This window comes from Tetrahymena thermophila (genome assembly GCF_000189635.1).
Source record: "Tetrahymena thermophila SB210 genomic scaffold scf_8254617, whole genome shotgun sequence".
NCBI classification, from domain to species: domain Eukaryota; phylum Ciliophora; class Oligohymenophorea; order Hymenostomatida; family Tetrahymenidae; genus Tetrahymena; species Tetrahymena thermophila.
In genome coordinates, this window is record NW_002476387.1 from 34106 (window position 1) to 58354 (window position 24249).

The following is a 24249-nucleotide window of genomic DNA, read 5'->3' on the forward strand; positions in this document are numbered from 1 at the left end:
ATATAAAAAAATAATAATTAAAATTTTGTGTTTTATTTAAAATAAAACTCCTTCCTTTTGTACCAAACTTAATTAAAATTTTGACATTTATGAGTAAAAAATATTAATTTTATATGAAATTAAATGTTTAAAGAAAAATAAAGTTGAACATTTTACTTAATAAAATGATAGAATAAAGACAAATATAAACTATTGAGATAAGTAGATAGATAGAAAAATATAAAATGGTCGATTAAATATTAATATAAGTTTGTTTAAAATTTAGTTTGATATGAAAAATTTAATGAATGAATCATTGACTAAATTTTATATCTCATTAAATTTTTGTTTTATTTTTTATTAATTAAAAGAGTTATATATTTATATTTTATAACTATATTTTTTTAGGTTCGTTATCATTTACCTGCATTTTCTAATAATTTATTCTGCATAAGAGTAGGTCTTACAGGTAGTCTAGACTTTACTTACAGATCTTTAAATTATTGTTAAATATTAAATTGTTGATCTGATTACAAATTTTTTGTTTCGTTTTAAGCTTATGAAGAAGTAGTTCTTAATTTTACTTATGGTCTTTTAAACATAACTTTGACTTTTTAAACATTTGAATCTGCAACTACTTCGTTTTGATTTTAGTTGATTGCATCTCCTAAAGACTTCTTTTTTTGTAAGTTAATTTATTACTCAACCATAAAGTCATAAAATTTAAGTTCTTCTTTAAGTTTATTCATACCCTCATCATTAGTTTCTTGTTTGAACTAATCTAAAAGATTTACTATATTTTTAGGTATTGCCATCTATGTAACGGTTTCTTAGTCTATATTATCATTCTTTTTTGTTGTTAGAAATTCATTTTTTCTTTTATGTTTTAAAGCTTTTAGAGGATTACCATAAAATGCTTGGTCAGTACCTTCGACTAAACTGCTTAATGAGTCAGGTAAAGTTTATCTAATTTAATAAAGATCAAATTTAAAAATCATTTAAAAATAATCATAAATGTTGATAAATAATCAAAATTGAGAAAAAATATTTTTGAAAAAACAATCCAAAAATCATTCCAAAATATTTTTTTTCAATTAATTAAAATTTAAAATTTTATTTTATTTTTTTTTACTTTGCTGCAAATGGATTGGTGGAATTTGTATTAGAATTTTTCGAAGGAATTGAAGCAGTTTATGGTCTTCTAAAATTAGAAGAGGTGGAATTAAAATCGTTATTGATGGTTTAACCAAAAATGTTGCTATTTTTCATAGATACATACTGATTATTTTCATCTATAGTTAATTTTTTATTTCCTTTAGTCATAGTTTTTTTAACTGAGTAGATTAGAAGCTCTTCTTCAGGAAGCTCCTATTTTAATTCTTGATCTAACTCTTTTATAACATCATCAGATAAAAATTTTTCTCCATTCCAGTTCAGCTTCTTTAATGCTTCATATAAATCTTCTTCTTCCTCCTCTTCATTTTTTTACTAAGCTTTTGAAGAAGGGAGAAGGCGTCTTCTAAGACCTGTTTTAGAAGTTGATTATTCAGCCACGTTTTATTCAATAGGTATATCATCTAAAATCTACAATTAAGGTAATTTTTAGCGAATAAGCTGTCTATAATCCTCCTTCTTACTTATAGGATTTTATATTAAATTAAGAATTTTCACCTTAGACATAGTCTCAATTACTTCAATTGAATCATTGTCAGTAATTTCATTTCCCTCAAGGTCTAAAACTTCTATATTCTCATTAAAATACAAATCATTTAAATTTTTAATTTAGTTGTAAGAAGCATAAAGTTCCTAAAGAAGTGGAAATGCATTTAAACCGGAAAGATCTTGCAAACGAACTCGAGAGACCATTAATATTTTAAGATTTCTCATGCTCGTTCCAATATCTCTCAAAGTGTTAGCAATTGAATCGTTTATATTTAATTCGCTAATATTTGGACACATTTCACCTAAAACCTAAAGTGAGTCCTATTCACAATCATGACGAATTGCTATGCGCCTAATTTTATCAAAGTCTTCTTATTTTGCACCAGTTATTTTTTCAATCAGTTCGGCTGTAATAGTTTCTGAAATGAATTATTATTACACTTAAATCATTAACTCATCATCAAAAGAATTTGCTTCCGAATTATTATCATCATTATTCTTTCTATCATATTCCTAAAGTAATTCATCTAATTTTTACTAGCTGTCGAACTACTCCTCAGAGTTATCTCTACTGTTTTATATTTTCGTTGATGACATTTTCTTCAGTTTTTCTTCTTTACTGTCTTTACTCCTCCCCCTTTCCTTATTGAAGCTAATCATTTAATTGTCATTTTCATATTCCTATTCACTCGCGTCAATGCTCTTTTTTTGTGAAGATGTCTTTTTAAGCAATTGATTTGGTTGATCTTCATAAATTAAATTATCTTCATCATCCTAAACGAAATCGCTTAGTTGTTCACTTCCGCTGTAATTTAAAAGCTATTCCCTAATTCTATTCTATTCACTATCTTTATATATACTAACTCTCATCGGCTCTGCACTACCTTATCTATCTCTTATTGAGCTTTATCTCAGTAAACTTGATTCATTATTAGCAGGAAGAGGTGGTTTATATTACTATGTTTCTTTTGTTCCGTTATCTTTCTTAGGATCAGGTTTCGTGCTTTTATAAAATGATTAAGTCATAGTTTTAACCATTATATTATTCCCATTCTGGCTATTTGCTTAATTTTTTAATTAACTTTAACTATCATTTCCTTTTAACCTATTAGTCTGACTTGCAGAACTTCTGCTGCTTTGACTTGACTATTAGTTTAACCTCATTTCTATTAATTGCTGATACTAAGAATTATTAGACAATATTTGTTTTTTACTGTCTTTTTTAACGAAGGTGCTTTAAGTCTTTGAAAACCCCATCTAACTCTATGCTAAAATATCACCACTTTCTTCTCTTTTAGCGCTTATGGGCCTAATTCTAATGTTAGAATTTAAAGCAGCTGCTCCAGGAGTAATATTAATTGATTGCATCATAAAGGAAGAGTCCATGGAATCTACTTCTGAGCTAGAAACTTGTGTCGGGGCATTGCTTTAAGTTCTTAGCTACTTTGAAAATTTGTCAATATCTAAATTAATATTTTTTTCCTTTAGCTTTTGGAGTAAATTCCTGTTAACCTTCATGAGGTCCTAATGCTTAATAGATAGAGATTTATAACTAAAGTTTATCCTTGCTTTTTGTTACGAAAAAAATTGCTATGTTCTTCAAATATGATTTTTAATTTTTTGCAATCAATTTATTAAATAATTAATTAACAAAGCAAAGCAGATAGATCTAAGAATTAGTCTATATTTAATTGGAAAATATTAAATTTCATAATTATTTAATAAATTAAACAATAAACGAATGAATAGAAAACAATCTAAATTGAAGTCAATTCAATTGCAAGTAAGGATATTTAATTTATATTAATTTTTTAAATCAAAAATTTTAAAAAAAACCTTAACATTCTTTTCATCAAATTATTAGAATACTGATAAAAGAGATTGTTTTTCTAAACTTTTCTATATGATTTAGCTCAAAATTTATTTATTTATTTATTTAATTATTTTAAAATTTAGTTTAATTTAAACAAACGAGCAAACACATGTATGCTGCTAAATTGTAAACAGAAAAATAAGATTTTATTTATTTTCAAAACCACAATATATTTTTTATAAAAAATATTTAAAAATTAAAAAATAAACATAAAAAATAAATACATAAACTAATTCACTGACTGACTAATTAATTGATTGATTAATAGACTTATTGAGATTTATAAATATTTAAAAAACAATAAAACAAAAGCGTATATTTTTAGTTGAAGATTAAGATTTTTTGAGAGAAGTTATTTATTTTTAGAAATTTATTTAAAATATATTATCTTTTTTTAATGTTAAGGGATTCTATATTATTTATTTATTTAGTATTAGTTTTTTGGCTGGATAGATAGATAAATAGGTTAATTGATTGATTTACTTTGAAATTAATTCAATATCGCTTGTTTATTTATTATACATTGATTTGCCTATGTTTCAAAGACTTATCTATATTTCATGGGTGTTTTTTTTGTTGTTGATTTTATTTTTTGAGAATTATTTTTTAAAATCTGATTAGATCTTTAAAATATTTAATGCAATTTGAGTATTAAAATGATACTTTTAATTGATCTTTAAAACCTATTTTTTTCTTTTTAATTTACTAATTTAAAGTTTTTCGTAATCTAATTAATTAATCACGCTACTTTAGAATTGCTATGTATAAATCCTGTGATTAGGTATGGGGAAATAGAAATTATTTGACCATCCAGTAATTAAACGTCTTCACTTTCCTTACCCTAATGGGATAAGCGAATCCAAGTGCCTGATGCAGATGTAAGATCTGTCAAATAAACAGAACCTTTCTTGAAGCTGAGAGAAGCATGAAATTTTTCCATAATATTATCAATTGCACTAATTTCGCATTGTATGTTAGTTCCTATTACACAAGTTTTTGATTGCTTTATTGAAACATCAAAATCAAAAACTGTGTTTTTTTTATTTCCCATAATAATTTAAATTTAAACTTTTGCCATATCCTCTTCAAGAATCATTCTTGTAATTTTAAATTCAGTAATTCCACACCTAAATATAGAACTTGGAACTACTTGATACTACTAATCTGCCTTCAGTTTTACATATGTACCTGAAGAGCTTCCTAGGTCTTTAACATAATACTTATCATCTATAGCATGTATAATTGCATGGTTACGGGAAACCTAATCAGAATTCAATACTATGTCGCTTTATGAATGTCTTCCTATTTTAATTTGATCTCCAAAGTACAGGATTCTACTGTATTTGGTAATATACTTTTCAGGGTTTGACTTTTCGCTTATCCTCAAAAACATGTGAGATTTTAAGATGTTATTTTTAAAAGAAATGTCATCAATAAACATTGTATTATTTTTGTAGATTACATCTGCAATTTAATTTAATTTATTGAGGACGGCATTCGCCATGGAAGGGTTTATTTTAGAGTTTGAAGAAGTATGCATAAAATCTCTTTAAGGAGAAGAAGTAATAGAAGATGTTATGTATGTGGTGGTGCTAAATTCGAAAGGGTTGTAAGGTAGCTGCTTTACATTATAAAATTTAGTCTATGATAAATTAGCAACACTTTGAGGTAATGCTAAACTTTAATCTCTTTAGTTGTTGTGGTTGTTGTTATTATTACTATTTACAGGTTCAAATTAATATTGCGAATACTCGTTAAAATTACCTAAATTATTTAACCCATTTAAGAGTGAGCTTTGCTTTATATTATAGCTTCCATTTTTTATGTTGTTGCTTGAGCTTTTGAGCTGCTAATTAAAATTAAATTACCCAAATTACTAATACATATTAAAGTTATTACTATAGTTTTAGCTATGATCATCATCGATTCCAGAATTACTCACTGAGATGACTCTCTCCATCTCACAGCTCTCGGGAAGTGTTTCGCTTTTTAGTTTTATAAATATTTCTTCTAACTTCTCAAGCTCCTCTTTATTTTCAGGAAAGAATTTTTAAGCGAACTCCTCCTCGGAGAGCTTTTCAAAATCATCATATTTATAATTGTTGGCAATCAGAATATCAATATATTTTTGATTAGCGTTAAGTTTTTTAAATAAATACAATAAATCATGTTTATTTTAACCTGGAGTACTATTCGTAATTGAAAAAGATTCGTAACCAGTTGAAGAAAATCCTTAAGAACTTTCATTCTTCCGAGTTACTACTTTCATTTGATATGCTATATAGATTACTACTCAGTATAATTGAAATTAAAAAAAGCTAATAAATTAATTTGAGTTCCTTTTTTGCTATCAATCTTATACTTATATTTTTTTTGAGAATTGATTATTTTTTATTAACAAATTAAAAATTATTTGATATTTTAGATTATCTAAAAAAACATTTAAATTAAGGATATTCAATTATTACATTAAATTACAAGCATACAAGCAAACATAAACATATTCAAATTCTTTATACTTTTTCATCAATTTTTATTATTACTAGCTAACTAATACAACATTTTCCTTTTAAAGCAAAGAAGAAAATATACAATTATATTTTTTTCTGCTTTTTTTGATAAATATTTTATTAAATTTTACCATAAACTAACTACTATTAAAATTATAACAAGTTAATTTCTTGATTTAATCTCTAATTTCCTAAACTCTAAAAAATTAATGTAGGAATATAAATAAAAAGCTGAGTAAGTATTTTTGGTTTATTAATAAAATTATTTAATATTTTCATCAGTATTGGGAATGTAAATACTTTATAATTATATAATTATAGTTAGTTTTGGTAATATTAAATAATTATGAAATATAATTAAATCGCTGTCCGATATTTTGGTTATTGGCAATAACTTTCCTTAAAATACAATTATATCATTTAAATATATAATTAATTATTAATTCTGTTAAATGATTAAATACTTCTAACAATAATAAGTTATAAAATCAATTAAGATGATCTAAATCTAATAATTTTTTTTTAATTTAAGAACAGTTATTTAAATATTTAAATAGATGTTTTTCTTGCAAAAGTTAACATTAGTACTAACGAAATGTAATGAAAAATAATGGCTAATTTTAAAATCTTTATACTCTATATAATTTAAAATAGGTATATTAAATAAAATGTGTAAAATTATGTGTTAGGTTAGGTCTATGCAAAAGAAATATTTAATTTCTATCTTTAAATTTAATACATATTTATTTCATTTGATCTTAAAATATTCTTTTTTCTAGAATTATAAATTTTCTAACTTTATTAATAAATTATTCCAATTAAATTTCTCTATTAACTAATATTTATCCTCATTAAAAATACTAAATTATGATTAATGCACACCGTTATTTCCATATTTTTAAAGAATGTTTTATAAAATAAAAAATATTAATAAATTAAACATTTGTTAGAATTTATAATTGTTAATGATTTTAATTGGTATTAATTTCTACAAGATATTTACTTCCATATTGTTTTAAATTATATACTATATAGATTACTATTATTTTTATTTAGTATTATTAAGACACTCTATAATGTAAATTTTTTAACTTTAATAGATTGAGAAAATCCCATTATATTTTATTTTCTTTCAAAACTATTCAACAGGATAATATTAAGTTAAGATTAATAATATTTTTAGATATGAAATGACATAATTTTATTTCTAAATTAGATAAAATTTAGTTAAAAAACTTATTTAAAAACCTAAAATAAATAAATAAATCATATCACAGTTAAATAATAATTAGTAATATCTCTAATATTATTATTAATTATAAGTTGTAAGTTGAATGAGTCAAGGTTAATGAAATTGATATAAATTATAAAAATATATTAATTTTCTCTATAATTTTGTTTTATTTTCTGAAAATTTAGATTGTAATCTTTATGCTTCAAAAAAACAAGTAAACATATATGAAAAAATATATTTTTAGCAAAGAATTAATCAATTTGTCCTTTTTATATTTTATTTTTAAAATTGAATCATTAATTCTTTTGTATTTAAAATTGTGAGTTTTAAAATATTTTGTTTTGCTGTTTCAGTAATTTTTGGCTACACATAACTTATTATTTCATTTAGCTTTCCTATATTTATTTCATCTTTGTGGTTTGGTTTGAAAATAATATTTATTTAATTTGATCCTAATCTCTCAACTTATACTTATATATACTCAAGAAATATTTAAGAATTTCTTTAGTCTAAGCCAAAAACTTTTTGTAAATTTTTTTCATAATCCACATCTATATACTATGTTTTAGAATCAAAACTTAATGCAAACATTAGAAGTAATAGATCATCCTCTCCAGAGAATTAGTATACAAAAGAATAAAGAACTAATATTTCTAATTGAATGCCTTGATAGAACTTACCTAATTTTTAAATTAGATCTTCTAAAGTCTCAGTTAATGTTTTTTGTTTTTTTTAAGTCATTTCTAAGCTTGATATTTACTTTTTTAAATCTTCGCATTCCTAAATTATCTTCTTTAATTGATCTTAATAGGAAGATATATATTTTTTCTATTCCTCAGTTTTAAGCATGTTCTCCAAAGTTGCCTAATTTTTATTTTAAGTACTTAAATCATTTTATTTCAAAGTTAAGGTACTCTGTAAATTATTTAATTCCATTTAATTATTTAAAACTTATTACCCTAATTCATTTATCTTTTATTAATTGTTTTTTTATTTTTAAATAAATACTTACTGCTCATTCTCTTTTTTAATAAGCTACTTTTGTAACATACTTATTTAAGGATCTTATAACTTTGATTATTCTTGAGAACTGGTTAATAATTTCTCTAAATTATTATTTAGTTAAATTATTTGGGATTTCTACTTTTTTTCAACATCATATTGCTAATGATCACTCTCTAAGCCTTCTTTATTTGTGCAAGTTATTAAATTTTAATAAATCACATTAGCAACTTTTTCTAATTAGGTATATAAATGGTAGAAGCAAATCTAATCTCCGCAATTCTTATCAAAGATGTGTATCTTTAATTCATATCCAGATCTTATTATTTAGGTAACTTTTTCTATTAATAGATTTATTTTTTATTCGTAATTTTAATAACTTTAGTATTGTTGTGAATTTACAATAAGTTTAATTTAAATTTTGGAATTATTTTATTTTTAACTTGTATAAATTAATTATAATTATTCTGTAATTGTTTCTAAACATTTTGTGAAAGAGTATACAGTAAAAAATCCTTTATTTGAACTTGAACTGTAATAAAGAATATTTGATTTGATTTTAGCTTATTAACAATAATTTTTATAGTTTGTTTCTAAAATACTCATATCATTTTAATCAAAAAGAAAATAAACAGAAGTAGGTTTATTAGAATTTTATATTTCACTTTCTAAATATTTTATTTATTATTATAGTTACCCAATCTAATTTTAATTTTAAGCTGAGCATTAAATTTTTTATTATTTCAACTCATAAAGATTCTTGCTAATATCCTATTTTTACAAAAATGATTTAAGTAATAATTTAATAAAATAAAAACATGGTTAAAATGAATGACATTAACAAATTATATTTATTTATTAATAAATAACAAATAATTTAAATATTTAAAAATAATTTTATGATTAATTAAATATTTAAAATTTTTTAAAGTAAAAAGGAAAGTAAATAAACAAATAAATCTACATACATCTTTTTCTGAATCAAATTCTTTTATCTTCCTAGCTGTTTCTTCTTTTTCAATATTTAAAATTTCTAAATTTCTATATTTATTTAGAATATTCGTGCTAGCTTATTAAATATTTTGAATTACTTTTTAAATTTATTCATTTAAATCTGCTATTAAATTTTAGATTTTTACATAGTCTTAATCCTTTTTATATTAGCAACATTATTTCTCAACAAATTATTTTTGCTGTTCAAATTATTAATGAGCTAACTCATAATTTGATTGTGAACTTTTCAGCTAATTTTAGAGTTAATTTAAATTAGAATTAAGAATTGTATTAATATTTGTGTAATAATTTAAGTATTTTTTAGCTTATTCATAAATTTAAAGTATAGTTATCAGTTTTCTTTTATTATCATTAATTTATCAAAAAGAATGTTATTTTAATTTCTCAATTAATAAGGATCATATAAATTATGTTATTACTGATCTTAAATTTTTAATTCTAATTACTTGAAAATTAAGTTTATTTAAGGCTTATATAATTGTTAAAAGCCATTCCAAATATCAGTGTACTGTTTATTAAGTTAATTAATACCATCTTCTGGGTATTAAATAGTAAAAGATGTATTTGAGATATTATGAGTTTGATTAGGCATAATTTTTGATATTTATTTATTTTTCTTTTTTAGTAATTAATTCTTATTTTTACCAAAGTCTAACTTTTTAATTTTAAATTAGAAGTATATCAAATTTAGATCGAAATCAAAGATAAATAAAGTATTTATTTATAAAGATTTAAATAGTTAATTATCTTTCTTAAATATATATCTATTCTTTGGTTATTTAATTGAATAAGATAAATAAAAGCTTTTCAAATATTCTAATAATATTCTTTTATTATTTGTACTTTAAAGTTTTATCTAATTTATTATTTGAAGTACCAATAGAGGTAGATATTTGCTTTTACTTAATTAATTTTAAAAAAATTTACAATTACAGCCCTTTCTCATATTCATTAACAGCAAGAAAAATGAACTCGAAATAGTAATTTCAATTGCATGCAAAAGTTTGATATGATTTTATAGATTTAAATAAAATAATTATTTTTTATGTCAGTGTTATAAAAACTGAAATCGAAGAGATGACTTTTATAATTTTATTAATGAAAATATTTATCATCTTAGTGTAATATTATTTAAAGTTAAATAAGTCATCTAAAATTTAAATATTTTATGAAGGAGATATTGTGTAAGAGTTTAGATATTGTCTTTTTTGTTACAATCACATAATATTCTAACAATCTAATATTCTAATATCAAAAAAAATATCTAAATTTTTACATTAATTGAAAATTGACTGAATTTATTATATGACTGATTAATAAAGAAAAATTTATTAATACACCTCTCTTTCATATTCACTTATAGCAAGATAAATGAACTTCAAGTATTAAATTCTATTATATGTATAAGTTTTATATAAATGTATAGGATTATTACAATTTTATTTATGAAAAAATGAATGATCTAAGTGTAATATTATTTAAAACTAAATTAAATAAATAAGGCATCTAAAATTCAATATTTTTATTTATTTTACGTAGGAAATACTGCATAAGAATTTACATATTTTCTTATTTATTACAATCCTAATATTCTAAATAATCAATTATTCTAATATCAAAAATCTTTTATAAATTCTTACATTAATTAAAACTTGATCTAATTCATTAATTGACAGATTAATATAGGGTAGACCTAACAAAATGAGTAGATACTTATTTTTTGAGAATCGTTTGATAAATTTAAAACAAAGAACTATATTTTAAAAATAATTAATTTTACTACAGTATTATCAAAAATTATGGGGTAGATATTAAAGAAATTTTTATTTTAAAAAAAGATTTATTATTATCTAAATAACAAATAAATATTATTAAAATAACTAAAAACAAAAAAAGAAGAAGAAGAAAAAAAATGGAAATGGGTGATTAATTAATTAGCTAACCAAACTTAAAGGATGAGGCTCCTTATGTAAACTGTATTCAATATGATGTCTCTACTAGTTTATTTACAGAATCTTAAAAATAAGCTTTAATGATTAATTATGAAATAATAATACATAAAAGTAGAGTCAATTATAAGTTCAATAGTAAATAAATATGACGATTTTTTGGGATATCAAGATACACTTAATAATATTTTGAAGTTTATCCCCCAACCTACAGCCACTGATTAAGATGACCATAATTAATAAAAGTATGTAGACGATATTAAGAAATTAAAACATATTGTTTACGAACTTTTAGACTTCCCTTAGAAGTATAATTGTCTGTAAAATTCTATTTAAGATATTATAGATGACTACAATAAAGTACATATGGATTTAAATAACCATATTAATAATTTAATCTAGCTCACTTATAATATCGAATAAGAAAACCTTGGAGATAATTTCTAAAAATTGAATGAAATTTCAAATAATTTAGAATAATGTAAATTTGATGGCTAAAACTTACAATAAACTTTATTTAATATGGATAAAGTTAGCGATTTCATTAAAGAATATTTTTCTACATGTTATGGTTAATAATTAAGTAATTTAAAAAGCAAATTAGAAGATTACAAAGAAGAATTAGAATATGAAATTCAACAAAGTGACTTAGAAGTAATTTTTTTTTTATTATTTCTTATCTAAAATTTTTATTTTTTATTAACAGCAAAAATAGGTTTTAAAACATTATTAAGAAGCCAGTTTGTAAATCACCTAGAAAAATGCAATTATTTAGACACATTTGACACAATAATAGCTTTTTAAAAAAGATATTTATGAAATTCAATTAAAAATAAAAAAACTTGAAGAAAATATGCAGAAAAAAATCAATGGAGTTGGTGATTCAAATACTTAATAACTATAGCAAACCTTTTAATAAGAAGTATAAAATTAAAAGATATAAATAAATGATTTGATAATAAAAAAAGAGTCTTAAAATTCTAAAATAGAAGAATTAAGAACACAAATAGGATTTATAAAGCTTGATTTCTTAAATAAAATTATACAATTGACTTGGAGACTTGAATAAACAGATATAGAAGAAGAGCTTTCCAAAAAGTTAAAGTCTATACAAGATGCTTACTAAACGAATATTAATGAAATTTAATAAAAAATTAAGGAAGCAAATAAAAAAATCTAAGATCAACAACTAAAACAGGAAAAAACTTATATCTAACTTGGTTTTTAAAATTATCAACATTTTAAAAAATTTAATTGTTTTTATGATACTGTCAAAGACATATATTTTTATTACATTAATCTTATTTAAGATATATTAAGTTTAATTAAATAGTTATCATTCCAAAACTAAGCTTTTCAAGAATCATAAAAAAATTTTGAAATGTATCGAGAGGAATCAAACAATTTATTATACTAGCATGATGTGTTTACACGATTCAAATAAATAGATCAAAGCATAAATCAAGTAGATTCTTTTAGTTCCATCAAAAAGATTTTATTCATAATAAATAGTTCTATTGAATAAAAGTGTAAAGAGGAAAAATAAGAAGCTTTTTATGATCATGTAATCAGATCTATTTCTTTTTATAAAATAATTAAAAATTTCGTTGATTTAAGCAAGAAAGAATAAGATTAATATTTTGTGAATGATATTATCCCTGAAATTATAAGAGTACCTAATAATTTAAGAAAACTTGAAAATAGAAATAAAATTTTTCTTGAAAAAATAAGAAAAAAACAAAAGATTATTACAAATTTAAATGATGATTTGAAGGAGGAAGTAGATAGTTAAAAAAAATAGGAAATTCAAGAAGAAATCAAAGAATGTGAAAATGATTTGAAAGAAATGAATACAGACTTTGAAGAAATTTAAGAAGAATTAGAAGATATCAAACATGAATTTGAAACAGATAATTCAGATTAAATAAATATTATTAAAGATGTTGTGTTTGCTTTGAAAAATGCAAATAATTTTGCTTTATTGGAAAAAAAAAAATATGCAATTTAAGCCTCATTTAATTAATTGTTGAAAAGAGATTAGAGTTTCATAAAAGCACTTAAATAATACAAAACTCTTGCAATAGAATGCGGATCTAAAAATTGATTAAAACATTTATAAATTAGATTGAACACATACTCAAAAATAGACTTATTTATATTTAGTATTTGTGGTTTATAAACAATAAATAATAAAATATTTTATTTTTTAAATTATTATCCTTATTTTATGTAATTAAGTTTGAGTTATTATTTATTATTTTTAATAAAAACTATTTAGTATTTGAAATATTTATAATTGCAGATTTTTTCTTTTGTAATAGAGAGATAAATAGTGATAGTTTACACCTATAATTAACTAACTATTTATCTTTCTAATAGAAATTAATATAATATTAAATAAATTTATATAATAGTATTTTATAGATATTCATGTAATTTGTTTCTATTTTATAATAATTTAAATAAATTTAAAATATTAAAAGTTTTTAAGAATTTTTAATCATTAGTGATTAATTGGTATTAATTTCTATAAGATATATATTCCTATTATTTTGAATTTCATGCTAAATTACTATTTGCTTTATTTAATATTATTAAAACACATATAATTAAAATTTTTAAACTTTGATAGCAAAAATTAATAAAATACAATTTTATATTTTAAAATGCAAATAAAAGGCATAAATATTAGTAAAAAAATCGATAATAGTTTACTATAGTAAATTATAAAAAGTTTTTTTTAAGATTTTTAAAACAAAATGTATAATACTTCTATGAAATTTATATCTAAGCTTTGTCTAATTTTACCTATAACTTTTCTTTATTTAATAGATTCATAAAGGATCAGCTTACTTGAAGAAAAATAATTATACCTTTTAAATATGAAATAGATGGATAGCTTATACATAATTTTTTTAATCAATTAATCTAATATGTAAAATGCTATAAAAAAAGGGAAATATGAAAAATAGAAAAATAAAATTAAGAATCTTTATTTTTATGTTTTGAAAATCTTTTCTAATTAAGTTATTAATAGAATCTATGAATGTTTATTTGATTTTTATAAATTTATTTTTATATTAGAATTTATTAAATTTCATAATAGAATTACTGATGATTCAATATAAATACATATATACATACATAAAAATTGATATGACATATTTTTATAACCTTTATGCACCAAATAAGCAATTAGCAAAGAAGAAAAAATATATTTTTAGCAAATAATTTATCAATTTGTTCTTCTTATATTTTTTTCTAAGGATTGAATCATTAATTCTTTTGTATTTAAAATTGCAACTTTTAAAATAATTTCTTTTGCTCTTTCAGTAATTTTATTCTACACTAAATTAATTATGTCATTTAGCTTCTCTAATTTTATTTCTTCTTTGTGGTTTGGAATTAAAATAATATCTATTTTATTTGATTCTAATCTCTCAACTTTTACTTAAATATACTCAAGAAGTGTTTTTGCCGTTTACTCGGTTAGGCCAAAAACTTTTTGTATACTTTTCTCTTAATCCTCATCTATAAATAGGATTTAACAGTCAAAACTTAATGCAAACATTAGAAGTAATAGATCATTCTCTCCAGAGAATTAGTATACAAAAGAATAAAGAACTAATATTTCTTATTGAATGCCTTGATAGAAATTATCTAATTTTTTAATTAGATCTTTAAAATTTTCAGTTTATTTTTCATTATTCTTTTAAGCCATTTCTAAGCTTGATATTTAACTTTTTAAATCTTCACATTCATTAAAAGCCTTGTCTAATTGATCTTAATAGGAAGATATATATCTTTTCTATTCGAATGTTTTAAGTGTGCTCTCCAAAGTTGTCAAATTTTTAGTTTATGTAGTTATGTCTCTTTATTTCAAAGACAAGATAGTCTGCTTATTTTCTAATTCAATTTAATTTTAAAAAACTTATTACTCTAATTCGCTTATCCTTTATTAATTGTTTTTTAATTTTTATTGAATTTCTAACTGCTAATTGTCTTTTTCAAAAAGCTACTGATTTAGCATACTTATTTAAGCATCTAATTACTTTGACTACTCTTGAGAATCGGTTACTAATTATTCTAGTTTCAAATTAAGATTCATTATTTGAAATTTCTTCTTTCTGTCAACATCATATGGATAACGATTACTCTCTAAGCCTTCTTAATTTGTGCAAGTTAGTAAATTTTAATAAATCACATTAGTAATTTTTTCTAATTTTGTATATAAGTAGTAGAAGCACATCTTATCTACACAATTCTTATCAAAGATGTGTATCTTTAATTCGTATCCAGATTTTATTATTTAGGTAACTTTTTCTATTAATAGATTTATTTTTTATTCGTGACTTTAATAACTTTAGTATGTTACTGAATTTACAATAAGTTTAATTAAAATCTAGGCATTATTTTATGTTTAACTTACTTTAATTTTTTCTAATTGTTCTGTTATTGTTTCTAAACATTTTGTGAAAGAATAACTACCAAACAATTTACCTTTACCTGAGCTGTAATTAAAATTATTTGATTTGATCCTAGCCTAATTACAATATTTCATATAATTATCTTCTAAAGGACTCAGATCATTTTCATCAAAAAGATAATAAACTAAAGTTGGTTTATTAAATTCTTATTTGTTACTTTCTAAATCTTTTATTTATTCTTAAAGAAACTTAATCTAACTTTCTTTTTATTTTTAACCATTAATTTTTAATTGTTTGAGTTCATTAATCTTGTTATTAATCTCCTATTTTACAAAAATTACTTAAGTAAGAATTTAATAAATAAAAAATGGTTAAATTTCTTTATCAAAATACATTACTTAATAAGTAATAAATAGTTTAAATATTTAAAAATAATTTTTGTGATTAATAAAAATTCTTTAAAGTAAAAAGAAAATAAAATAAATGTACTTCTTTTTCTAAATCAAGTTCTTTTCTCATCCTTACTGTTTCTTCTTTTTCAATTTTTAAATTTTCTATGTTTTAATTTCCATTTCGAATGTATGTGTTAGCTAATTCACAGTCTCGAGCTGCTATTTAACTTTATTCATTTAATTTGGTTATTAAATTTTAGATTCTTACATACTCTTCATCCCTCTTATATGAGCAACATTATTCCTCAATAGATTTTTTTTGCTTTTCAAATAATTAATTAGCTGACTGATGATTGTATTACGCTCTTTGCAGCTAATTTTAGAGTTCCTACAATTTAGAATTAAGCATTTAATTAGTTTTTGTGCAATCATTTAGATATTTTTTAGCTCTTTCTTATATTTAAAGTACAGTATTCATTTTTGTTTTGTTCTTATTAATTTTATCAAAAAGAACGATATTTTAATTTCTCAATGCATAAGGATCATAGATTTAATATTATTACTGATCTTTTATTTTTGACTCTAATTATTTGAAAGTTTAGTTTATTTAAGGTTTGTAATTTATTTAAAAATCATTCCTAATATCAGCATATTCTTTATTAAGTTAGTTAATACCATCTTCTAGCTATTAAATAGTAAAAGATGTGTTTGAGATATTCAGAGTTTGATTAGATATCATTTTTGATATTTATTTATTTTTCTTTTTTTATAATTTATTATATTAATTGAACACTTTTCTCTGGTATTTATTTTAGCTTTTTTTACTAATTATTTCAAGTCTAATTTTTTAATTTTAAATAGGAAGTATATCAAATTTATATTGTAATCAAAGATAAAAATATTTTTTAACTTTTAACGATTTAAGGAGTTAGTTATCTCTCTTAAATATCTCTATCCTTTGAGTATTTAACTGAAGAATATAAATGTTTTTAAAAGATATAACTTATTGCTAATAGTATAGATAGTTAGTTACCTTGAATATTTAAGAAGATGAAATAGAAGACTCGTATATAGAAGACAAAAGATATTTGTTTTTATTAAATCCCCCCAATCGAAAAATATGATATCTCCCAATCAAAAAATATTAAATAACTATTTAAAATTTATGGTAAAAGTTAGTACTTTTTATTTTCAAATATTTAATTAAATAAAACAATCTAATATTCTTGCAAATAAAATTCATTGATAGCTAGAAATCCATAAGCAATTCTCAAAAAGCACACTTTGTCTATAACTTACCAAACGTGGTGTTTAAGAAAATAATTTATTTTTCTATTGAGATAGTATTTTTTAAATCCAAAAAGATTTACTTGTTAGGTTTACTTAAAAATTTCTATACATATTTAAAACTTCCCAAATTTAGTTTTAAGCTAATCCATCCAAGCAATTTATAAAATACATTATGTTGATTTCATATAAAAAAGTAAAAATGAATATACATTTTTTATCTTTTTCATGTTTAATATATTACTATTATAAAATACATACAACTCTTAATCAAATTATTTTATAAAACTAAAAATGTATTTAAAATCTTCATGAGATACGATTTAAAACATATTGATAAGACCTCTAAAATTTAAATAATTGTGAGATAGAATGTAAGAATAAATATGCAATCACTTCACTTCTAATTACCTAATATTCTAATAAAACCAAATTTTCTAATAAAATCAAATATTCTAATAAAATCAAAAATTCTAATAAAACAAAATATTTTAATAAAATCAAATATTCTAATAAAACCAAATATACTAAAAAAATCAAATATTCTAATATTAAAAAATATCTATAATTCGTTTATTATTTGAAGTATTAATAGAGTTTAATATTTGCTTTTACTTACTTAAAGAAAAAATTACAATTTTCCCCCTTTTTCATATTGCCTAATAGCAAGACAAGTGAACTAAATCAAAGAAATGTATTATAATTTTATTAATGAAAATATGAATGATCTAAATGTAATATTATTTAAAACTAAATTATTCATCTAAAATTTAAATATTTTCCTTATGAGATAGAATGCAAGAATGAATATTCATGCAATTTATTTTATTAAAAATAGCCTAATATTCTAATAAAATCAAATATTAAAAAATATCTTTTATTCTTTTATTATTTTAAGGATTAATAGAGTTTAATATTTGCTTTTACTTAATTAATTAAAGAAAAAAATACACCCCTTTTTAATACCACCTAATAGCAAGACATATGAACTAAATCGAAGCGATGCCTATTATAAATATATTAATGAAAATATGTATGACCTAAATTTAATATTATTTAAAACTAAACTAATTAAATTAGTCATAGAAAATTTAAATATTTTTTTTATGAGATAAAATGTAAGAATGAATATTCATGCAATTTATTTTATTAAAAATAGCCTAATATTCTAATAAAATCAAATATTAAAAAATATCTTTTATTCTTTTATTATTTTAAGGATTAATAGAGTTTAATATTTGCTTTTGCTTACTTAATTAAAGAAAAAAATACACCACTTTTTAATACTGCCTAATAGCAAGACAAATGAACTAAATCGAAGCGATGCCTATTATAAATATATTAATGAAAATATGAATGACCTAAATTTAATATTATTTAAAACTTAACTAATTAAATTAGTCATCGAAAATTTAAATATTTTTTTTGTGAGATAGAATGTAAGAATGAATATGCATGCAATTTATTTTATTAAAAATAGCCTAATATTCTAATATTAAAAAATGTTTAATAATTAATACTTTAAAGCTTGATCTAATTTATTATTTTACTTATTAATAGAGTTTAATATTTGATTTTACTTGATTAATTTAAGAAAAAATTAGAATTACACCCCTTTTTCATACTGCTTAATAGCAAGAAAAATGAACTAAATCGAAGCGATACCTATTGTAAATATATTAATGAAAATATGAATGACCTAAATATAATATTATTTAAAATTAAACTAATTAAATTAGTCATCTAAAATTTAAATATTTTTTTTGTGAGATAGAATGTAAGAATGAATATGCATGCAATTTATTTTATTAAAAATAGCCTAATATTCTAATAAAATTAAATATTCTAATGTTAAATAATGTTTAATAATTAGTATTTTAAAGCTTAATCTAATTTATTATTTGATGCAAAAATACAGTTTAATATTTGATTTTACTTAATTAATTAAAGAAAAAAATTACTATTACAATGTAATAGATATTGGTAACGTGACGTTAGTGAACAAAAAATTATTTGTCAAATTTTATTGATAATTCGGGCTGTTTTTAATAATAAAATAATTAACTTTGCTACTGTATTGTCAAAGATTATAGGGTAGGGTTAAAAAATTGTATTTGATTCAAAAAAGAACTACTAATATCTAAAAAACAAATAAATATTATAAAAAAAACTAAAAACTAAAAACAGAAAACAGAAAACAAAAAAAAAAAAATGGACTTTGATAAGTTGTCTGAAGAAGATTAAACAAACTCAGGTGTTGTGGCTCCTAATTTAAACGATACTGCATCTACTATCCCTAGTTAATCCACAGAACCTTAACATTAAGCTTTACACGATGGTGGAATAGGAGGAATTCAGTAGCCTTTAAACGCAAAGGTCTCTTAAGCTACCTCTCAAGTTGGTGATATAGCATAAGGTGATACTCAAAAAACCCCTTCCTCTTCTCAATAATAAAATTCAGATCCAAATAATTTGAAAAACGAATAAGAAAATAAATAAGAAAACAGTGAAAAAGCTAAATTGGAACCGAGCTAGTTAGTTGTTTAAATCTAAAATAATCAAAATTAATAATAAACACAAATAATGAGGCATGGTGAATTAACAATTCAAAATTAACTTGAAGTATAGTCAGTTATAAGTGCAATAGTAAATAAATATGACAAGTTTTCAGTATACCAGGATCAGCTTAATACCATTTTGAAGTTTAGCCCTAAACCTTCTGCCACTGATGAAGACTAAGATAGCTAAAAAAAGTATGTAGAGAATGTTAAGAAATTAAAACAAATTGTTTGCAACCTTTTGGACTTCCCTTTGTAGTATAATAAACTTCAAAATTCTTTTACAGATACTACAAAAGACTTCAATAAAATACATTCGCATTTATGTAGCCATATTAATAATTTAATCAAACTCACTTATAATATCAATCAAGATAATCTTGGAAGTAATTACAAACAATTGGAGGTAATTTAATAAAAGTTAGATGCTTGTAAGTCTGATGGCGAAAACCTACAATAAACTTTGTATAAATTGGAAAAAGTTAACGATTCCATTTTAGAACATTTTTCTACATTCTTTGGTTAATAAATGAGTGATTCTTAAGACAACTTATTTTCTTTAAAAGAAGATTTAAAGAAGGAAATTCAAAAAAGAGACAAAGAAGTAATTTTTATATTTTATTCCTTAACTAAAATTTTTATTTTTTTATTTCTAGCAATATGATGCATCATAAAAGTTTTAAGAAGCCAGTTTGCTAATTACCTAGAAAAATTCTATGATTTCGACACATTAGACAAGATAGAAGCTTTTGAATTCAGATATTTAGTAAATTGAATCTAAAATAAAAAAACTAGAAGCTGATAAAAACAAATAAGTTGAGGACTTAGAGGCTCGAAAAGATAAATACCTGAAATAACTTGAAGAAGAAAAAGCTAAATTGATCAGAGAAAAATCGGCTTTCTGGGATAAAAAAAATAGCAGTTAAGAAGCTAGATTAAGTTAATATTCCCAATCAATCAATAGCTTGAATTCAAAATATCCACTTGGTAAGATGTGCTCTATTGTAGAAAAGAAATACTTTCATTATTACTTCATCTAAGATGAAAGTGGTAGCTTTTCAAATGATCACTAGTATGCTATTTAGGGAGTCGCTTAACTATTTAATAGAATAAAACCTAACGACTATATCACTTATATTAAGTTTGATAGTTCATCTCATGTCGATATACCAAAAACCCTAAAAAGTAGTTTATCTTAAGGGGATTTTATAAGCAAAATTTAGAAGTGCAGAGGCGGAGGAACTAACTTTTAGTCAGCATTCCAAACTCTGCTATAATAAATCTAATCTAAATATGATTAATAAGAATACCCAGTAGTTATATTTATCACAGATGGACAAGATAACACAGATTTGGATTCTATTATATCATAAATTACTAGCTTATGTTAAGATATTGTATTTTACACTATAGGATATGGTAGTGTTAATGAAAAATATTTAAAGAATATTACAAATAAATTTAATAATACTGTTGGCGAAAAAAAAGAAATTAATGGTAAACCAGTGGACCTGTTTTATGTAAAAAATACTCCTAATGATCTAGTTTAAAGTTTGTCTTCAATATCATAGTAGCAATCCTCAATATCAATAGAAGACATAAAGAAAGCACAATAGTTTTTAAAAGAATCTTTTGAATAAATGACGAAAACGGCTGAGGAATACTACTCAAAAACAGAAGATTCATATGATAAAAAGATAGGTTTAATCACAAGTTAAATTTATGAATTATAAAACAAAGATATAAGTTCAGCGTAATAACTAACAGAATCCGTGTAAAAAGATATTTTAAAACAAAATTAACTTAAGAATTAGTAGATAGAATAAGTCAGCAATGAAAATACTCAAATAGAAAATTTGAGATAAGAAATTAGATGCGCAAAGCAAACTTTCCTAAGAAATATTGGGTAATAAGATACTGGGAAAATTGATGATACAGATATAGAAGAAGAGCTCAACAAAAATTTAAAGCTTATCTAAGATAAGTATTAAAAGGAAATTCATGCTATTGAAGAAAAAATTAAAAATGCAATTAAAAAAATCGAAGAAGATTAATAAAAACAGGAAAATACTATAATCGGATTTGGTTTTTAAAATTATCCACATTTTAAAAAATTTAATGATTCTTAAAATGCTGTCAAAGAAGCATAGATTTATTACATTAATCTTATTTAAGATTTAATGAGTTTAGTCAAGTAGTTATAATTCCAAAACAATTCTTTTAACGAAGCGATAGAGAATTCTCAAACTTATTTAGAAGAATCAAATAAATTCGATAATTAGTATCATGTGTTTACATAATTCAAATAAATAGATGAAACCATAGACCCTGAAGATTCTTTTAATTCTACTAAAAAGGTTATATTTATAATAAATAATTCTATCCAATAAAAGTGTTAAGATGATAAAGAATTATTAGCTTTTTACGATCATGTAATCAGATCTATTAGATTTAATTACATCATTTAAAACTATGTTGATAAAAAGAAAGAAGAATAAGCTTAATACATAAAAAATGAAGTTATCCCTGATATTATAAAAACAGTACCTAAACAGCTAAGCAAGCTTGAGACTAGAAAAAAAGGTTTTGACCTAAAAATATCTAAAAAAGAAAAGGAGATTAGAAATTTAAGATCAGATTTGAAGGATGAAGTAGACAGTTAAAAAAAAAAGGAAATTCAAGAAGAAATCAAGACTTGTGAAGAAGTTTTGAAGGAATTAAATAAAGATTTAAATGAACTTTTAACGGAATTAGAAGAACTCTAATCAGAATTTGAAACAGAAAATTTAGAAAAAATAAATATTATTAAAGATGTTGTGTTTGCCTTGATACAAGCCGTTACTTTTGCTTTATTCAAAAAGAAATTTTAAATGGCTTAAGCCCCTTTTTATTAGTTGTTGAATGGAGGTTAGAGTTTTATTAAAGCACTTAGTTAGTACTAACCTCTTGCAATATCAAATTGATTTAAATATTAATAAATAGAATTAGCACAAACTTAAATATAAATTTATTTATATTTAGTTTTTGTGGCTTATTAACACTATATAATAAAATATATTATTCTGTTTGTTTTTATGCTTATTATATGTGATTAAGCTTGAATATTTTTACAATTTTTCATTTTTACTGTTTAGCATTTGAAATAAATAACTGTTTAAATTTTTCATGTTTTCTTTATATTCATTTTTAGTTTACTAAAATTAATTAAAATAAACAAAAATTTTTTTTTTTAATAAATTTGATTTTAATTTACACCTTAATATTTTTGAGGATATGGAAGTTGAAACATCTTAATATATTTAAAAATTAGTTCTTTTTATTTTAGAATATTTAAATAAAACAATCTAATATTCTTGTAAATACAGTTGTTAATATATAATCAGAAATATAAAAGCAATTCTAAATAAGCACAATTTGTCTATAAGTTAGCTAATGTGGGTTTTAAAAAAGTAATTTATATTTCTATCAAGAGAATATTTTAAATCTAAAAAGATTTATTTGTTAATTTCCTAACATATGAGATAGTATGTAAGAATAAACATACAGTCTCTTTTTTTATAATCACCTAATATTCTAATAAATTCAAATATTCTAATATTAAAAAATCTTTTATGATTTGTGCTTTAAAGCTTGATCTAATTTATTATTTGACAAATTAATAGAGTTTAATTAATATTTACTCTTACTTAATTAACTAAAGAAAAATTTACAATTACACCCCTTTTTCATATTCACTAATAAAAAGATAAGTGAACTCGAAATAATAAATTCAATTTCATAATTTCATGCATAAGATTTATATAAGTTTTAAGCTTTCAATTAAATTATTATTTATTATGTTAGTGATGTAAAAATAAAAATCGAAGCAATGGCAATCGTAATTTTATTATGAAAATATGAGTGATCTTACCAAGTGTAATATTATTTAAAACAAAATTAATTTAATAAGCCATCTAAAATTTAAATATTTTTATTATGTAGGAGATATTGCGTAAGAATTTAATATTGTCTTTTTTATTACAATTACATAATATTCTAACAATCTAATATTCTAATATCAAAAAATCTATATAAATTTTTACTTTAATTAAAATTTGATAGAATCTACACAAATAGATAATAAAACTTCAATATTTTTTTTTTTAAATTAAAAAATTCATTTTGGATTTGTGATTATAATTTAATATATTTATTTTTAAATAATGGTTTTAATTGAATCTTATTATAAATTAATACCATACATTTCAAAATACATACAGTACCCACCTTTTTAAAATATAAATCAAAATATCCACTTAAATAATTTTTAAAATCTTTACAAATAAACAAAAAATATATTTCTATATAGCAAATTCATTATCT

General features: G+C 21.5%; 6 protein-coding genes across 6 annotated transcripts; 2 read left to right on the forward strand and 4 right to left on the reverse strand. All coding sequences in view use genetic code 6, as the record gives it.

Moving 5' to 3' along the window:
* Positions 1-395: 395 nt before the first annotated feature.
* TTHERM_00193260 (hypothetical protein) lies at positions 396-3159 on the reverse strand (the record flags this gene model as incomplete). Its single annotated transcript, XM_001017079.1, has 2 exons — positions 396-945; positions 1112-3159. 2 exons carry the CDS (start codon positions 3157-3159, stop codon positions 396-398), a joined length of 2598 nt encoding a protein of 865 aa, XP_001017079.1.
* A 1094-nt stretch (positions 3160-4253) lies between these two features.
* Positions 4254-5783, reverse strand: TTHERM_00193270 (FHA domain protein; the record flags this gene model as incomplete). Its single annotated transcript, XM_001017080.1, has 1 exon — positions 4254-5783. One exon carries the CDS (start codon positions 5781-5783, stop codon positions 4254-4256), a length of 1530 nt encoding a protein of 509 aa, XP_001017080.1.
* Positions 5784-7513: 1730 nt separating this feature from the next.
* TTHERM_00193280 (hypothetical protein) lies at positions 7514-9482 on the reverse strand (the record flags this gene model as incomplete). The annotated part of the gene is made up of 3 exons (XM_001017081.2): positions 7514-9031; positions 9229-9301; positions 9400-9482. 3 exons carry the CDS (start codon positions 9480-9482, stop codon positions 7514-7516), a joined length of 1674 nt encoding a protein of 557 aa, XP_001017081.2.
* Positions 9483-11316: 1834 nt separating this feature from the next.
* On the forward strand, positions 11317-13327 carry TTHERM_00193290 (hypothetical protein; the record flags this gene model as incomplete). The annotated part of the gene is made up of 2 exons (XM_001017082.2): positions 11317-11877; positions 11930-13327. 2 exons carry the CDS (start codon positions 11317-11319, stop codon positions 13325-13327), a joined length of 1959 nt encoding a protein of 652 aa, XP_001017082.2.
* Positions 13328-14269: 942 nt separating this feature from the next.
* TTHERM_00193300 (hypothetical protein) lies at positions 14270-16825 on the reverse strand. Its single transcript, XM_001017083.2, has 2 exons — positions 16140-16825; positions 14270-15973 (listed from the first exon to the last, which is right to left on the reverse strand). The coding sequence occupies exons 1-2, from the start codon at positions 16779-16781 to the stop codon at positions 14459-14461; spliced, it is 2157 nt and encodes a 718-aa protein (XP_001017083.1). The 5' UTR covers positions 16782-16825; the 3' UTR covers positions 14270-14458.
* Positions 16826-19540: 2715 nt separating this feature from the next.
* TTHERM_00193310 (von willebrand factor type A domain protein) lies at positions 19541-22850 on the forward strand (the record flags this gene model as incomplete). Its single annotated transcript, XM_001017084.1, has 2 exons — positions 19541-20491; positions 20544-22850. The coding sequence occupies 2 exons, from the start codon at positions 19541-19543 to the stop codon at positions 22848-22850; spliced, it is 3258 nt and encodes a 1085-aa protein (XP_001017084.1).
* Between the last annotated feature and the right edge of the window lie 1399 nt (positions 22851-24249).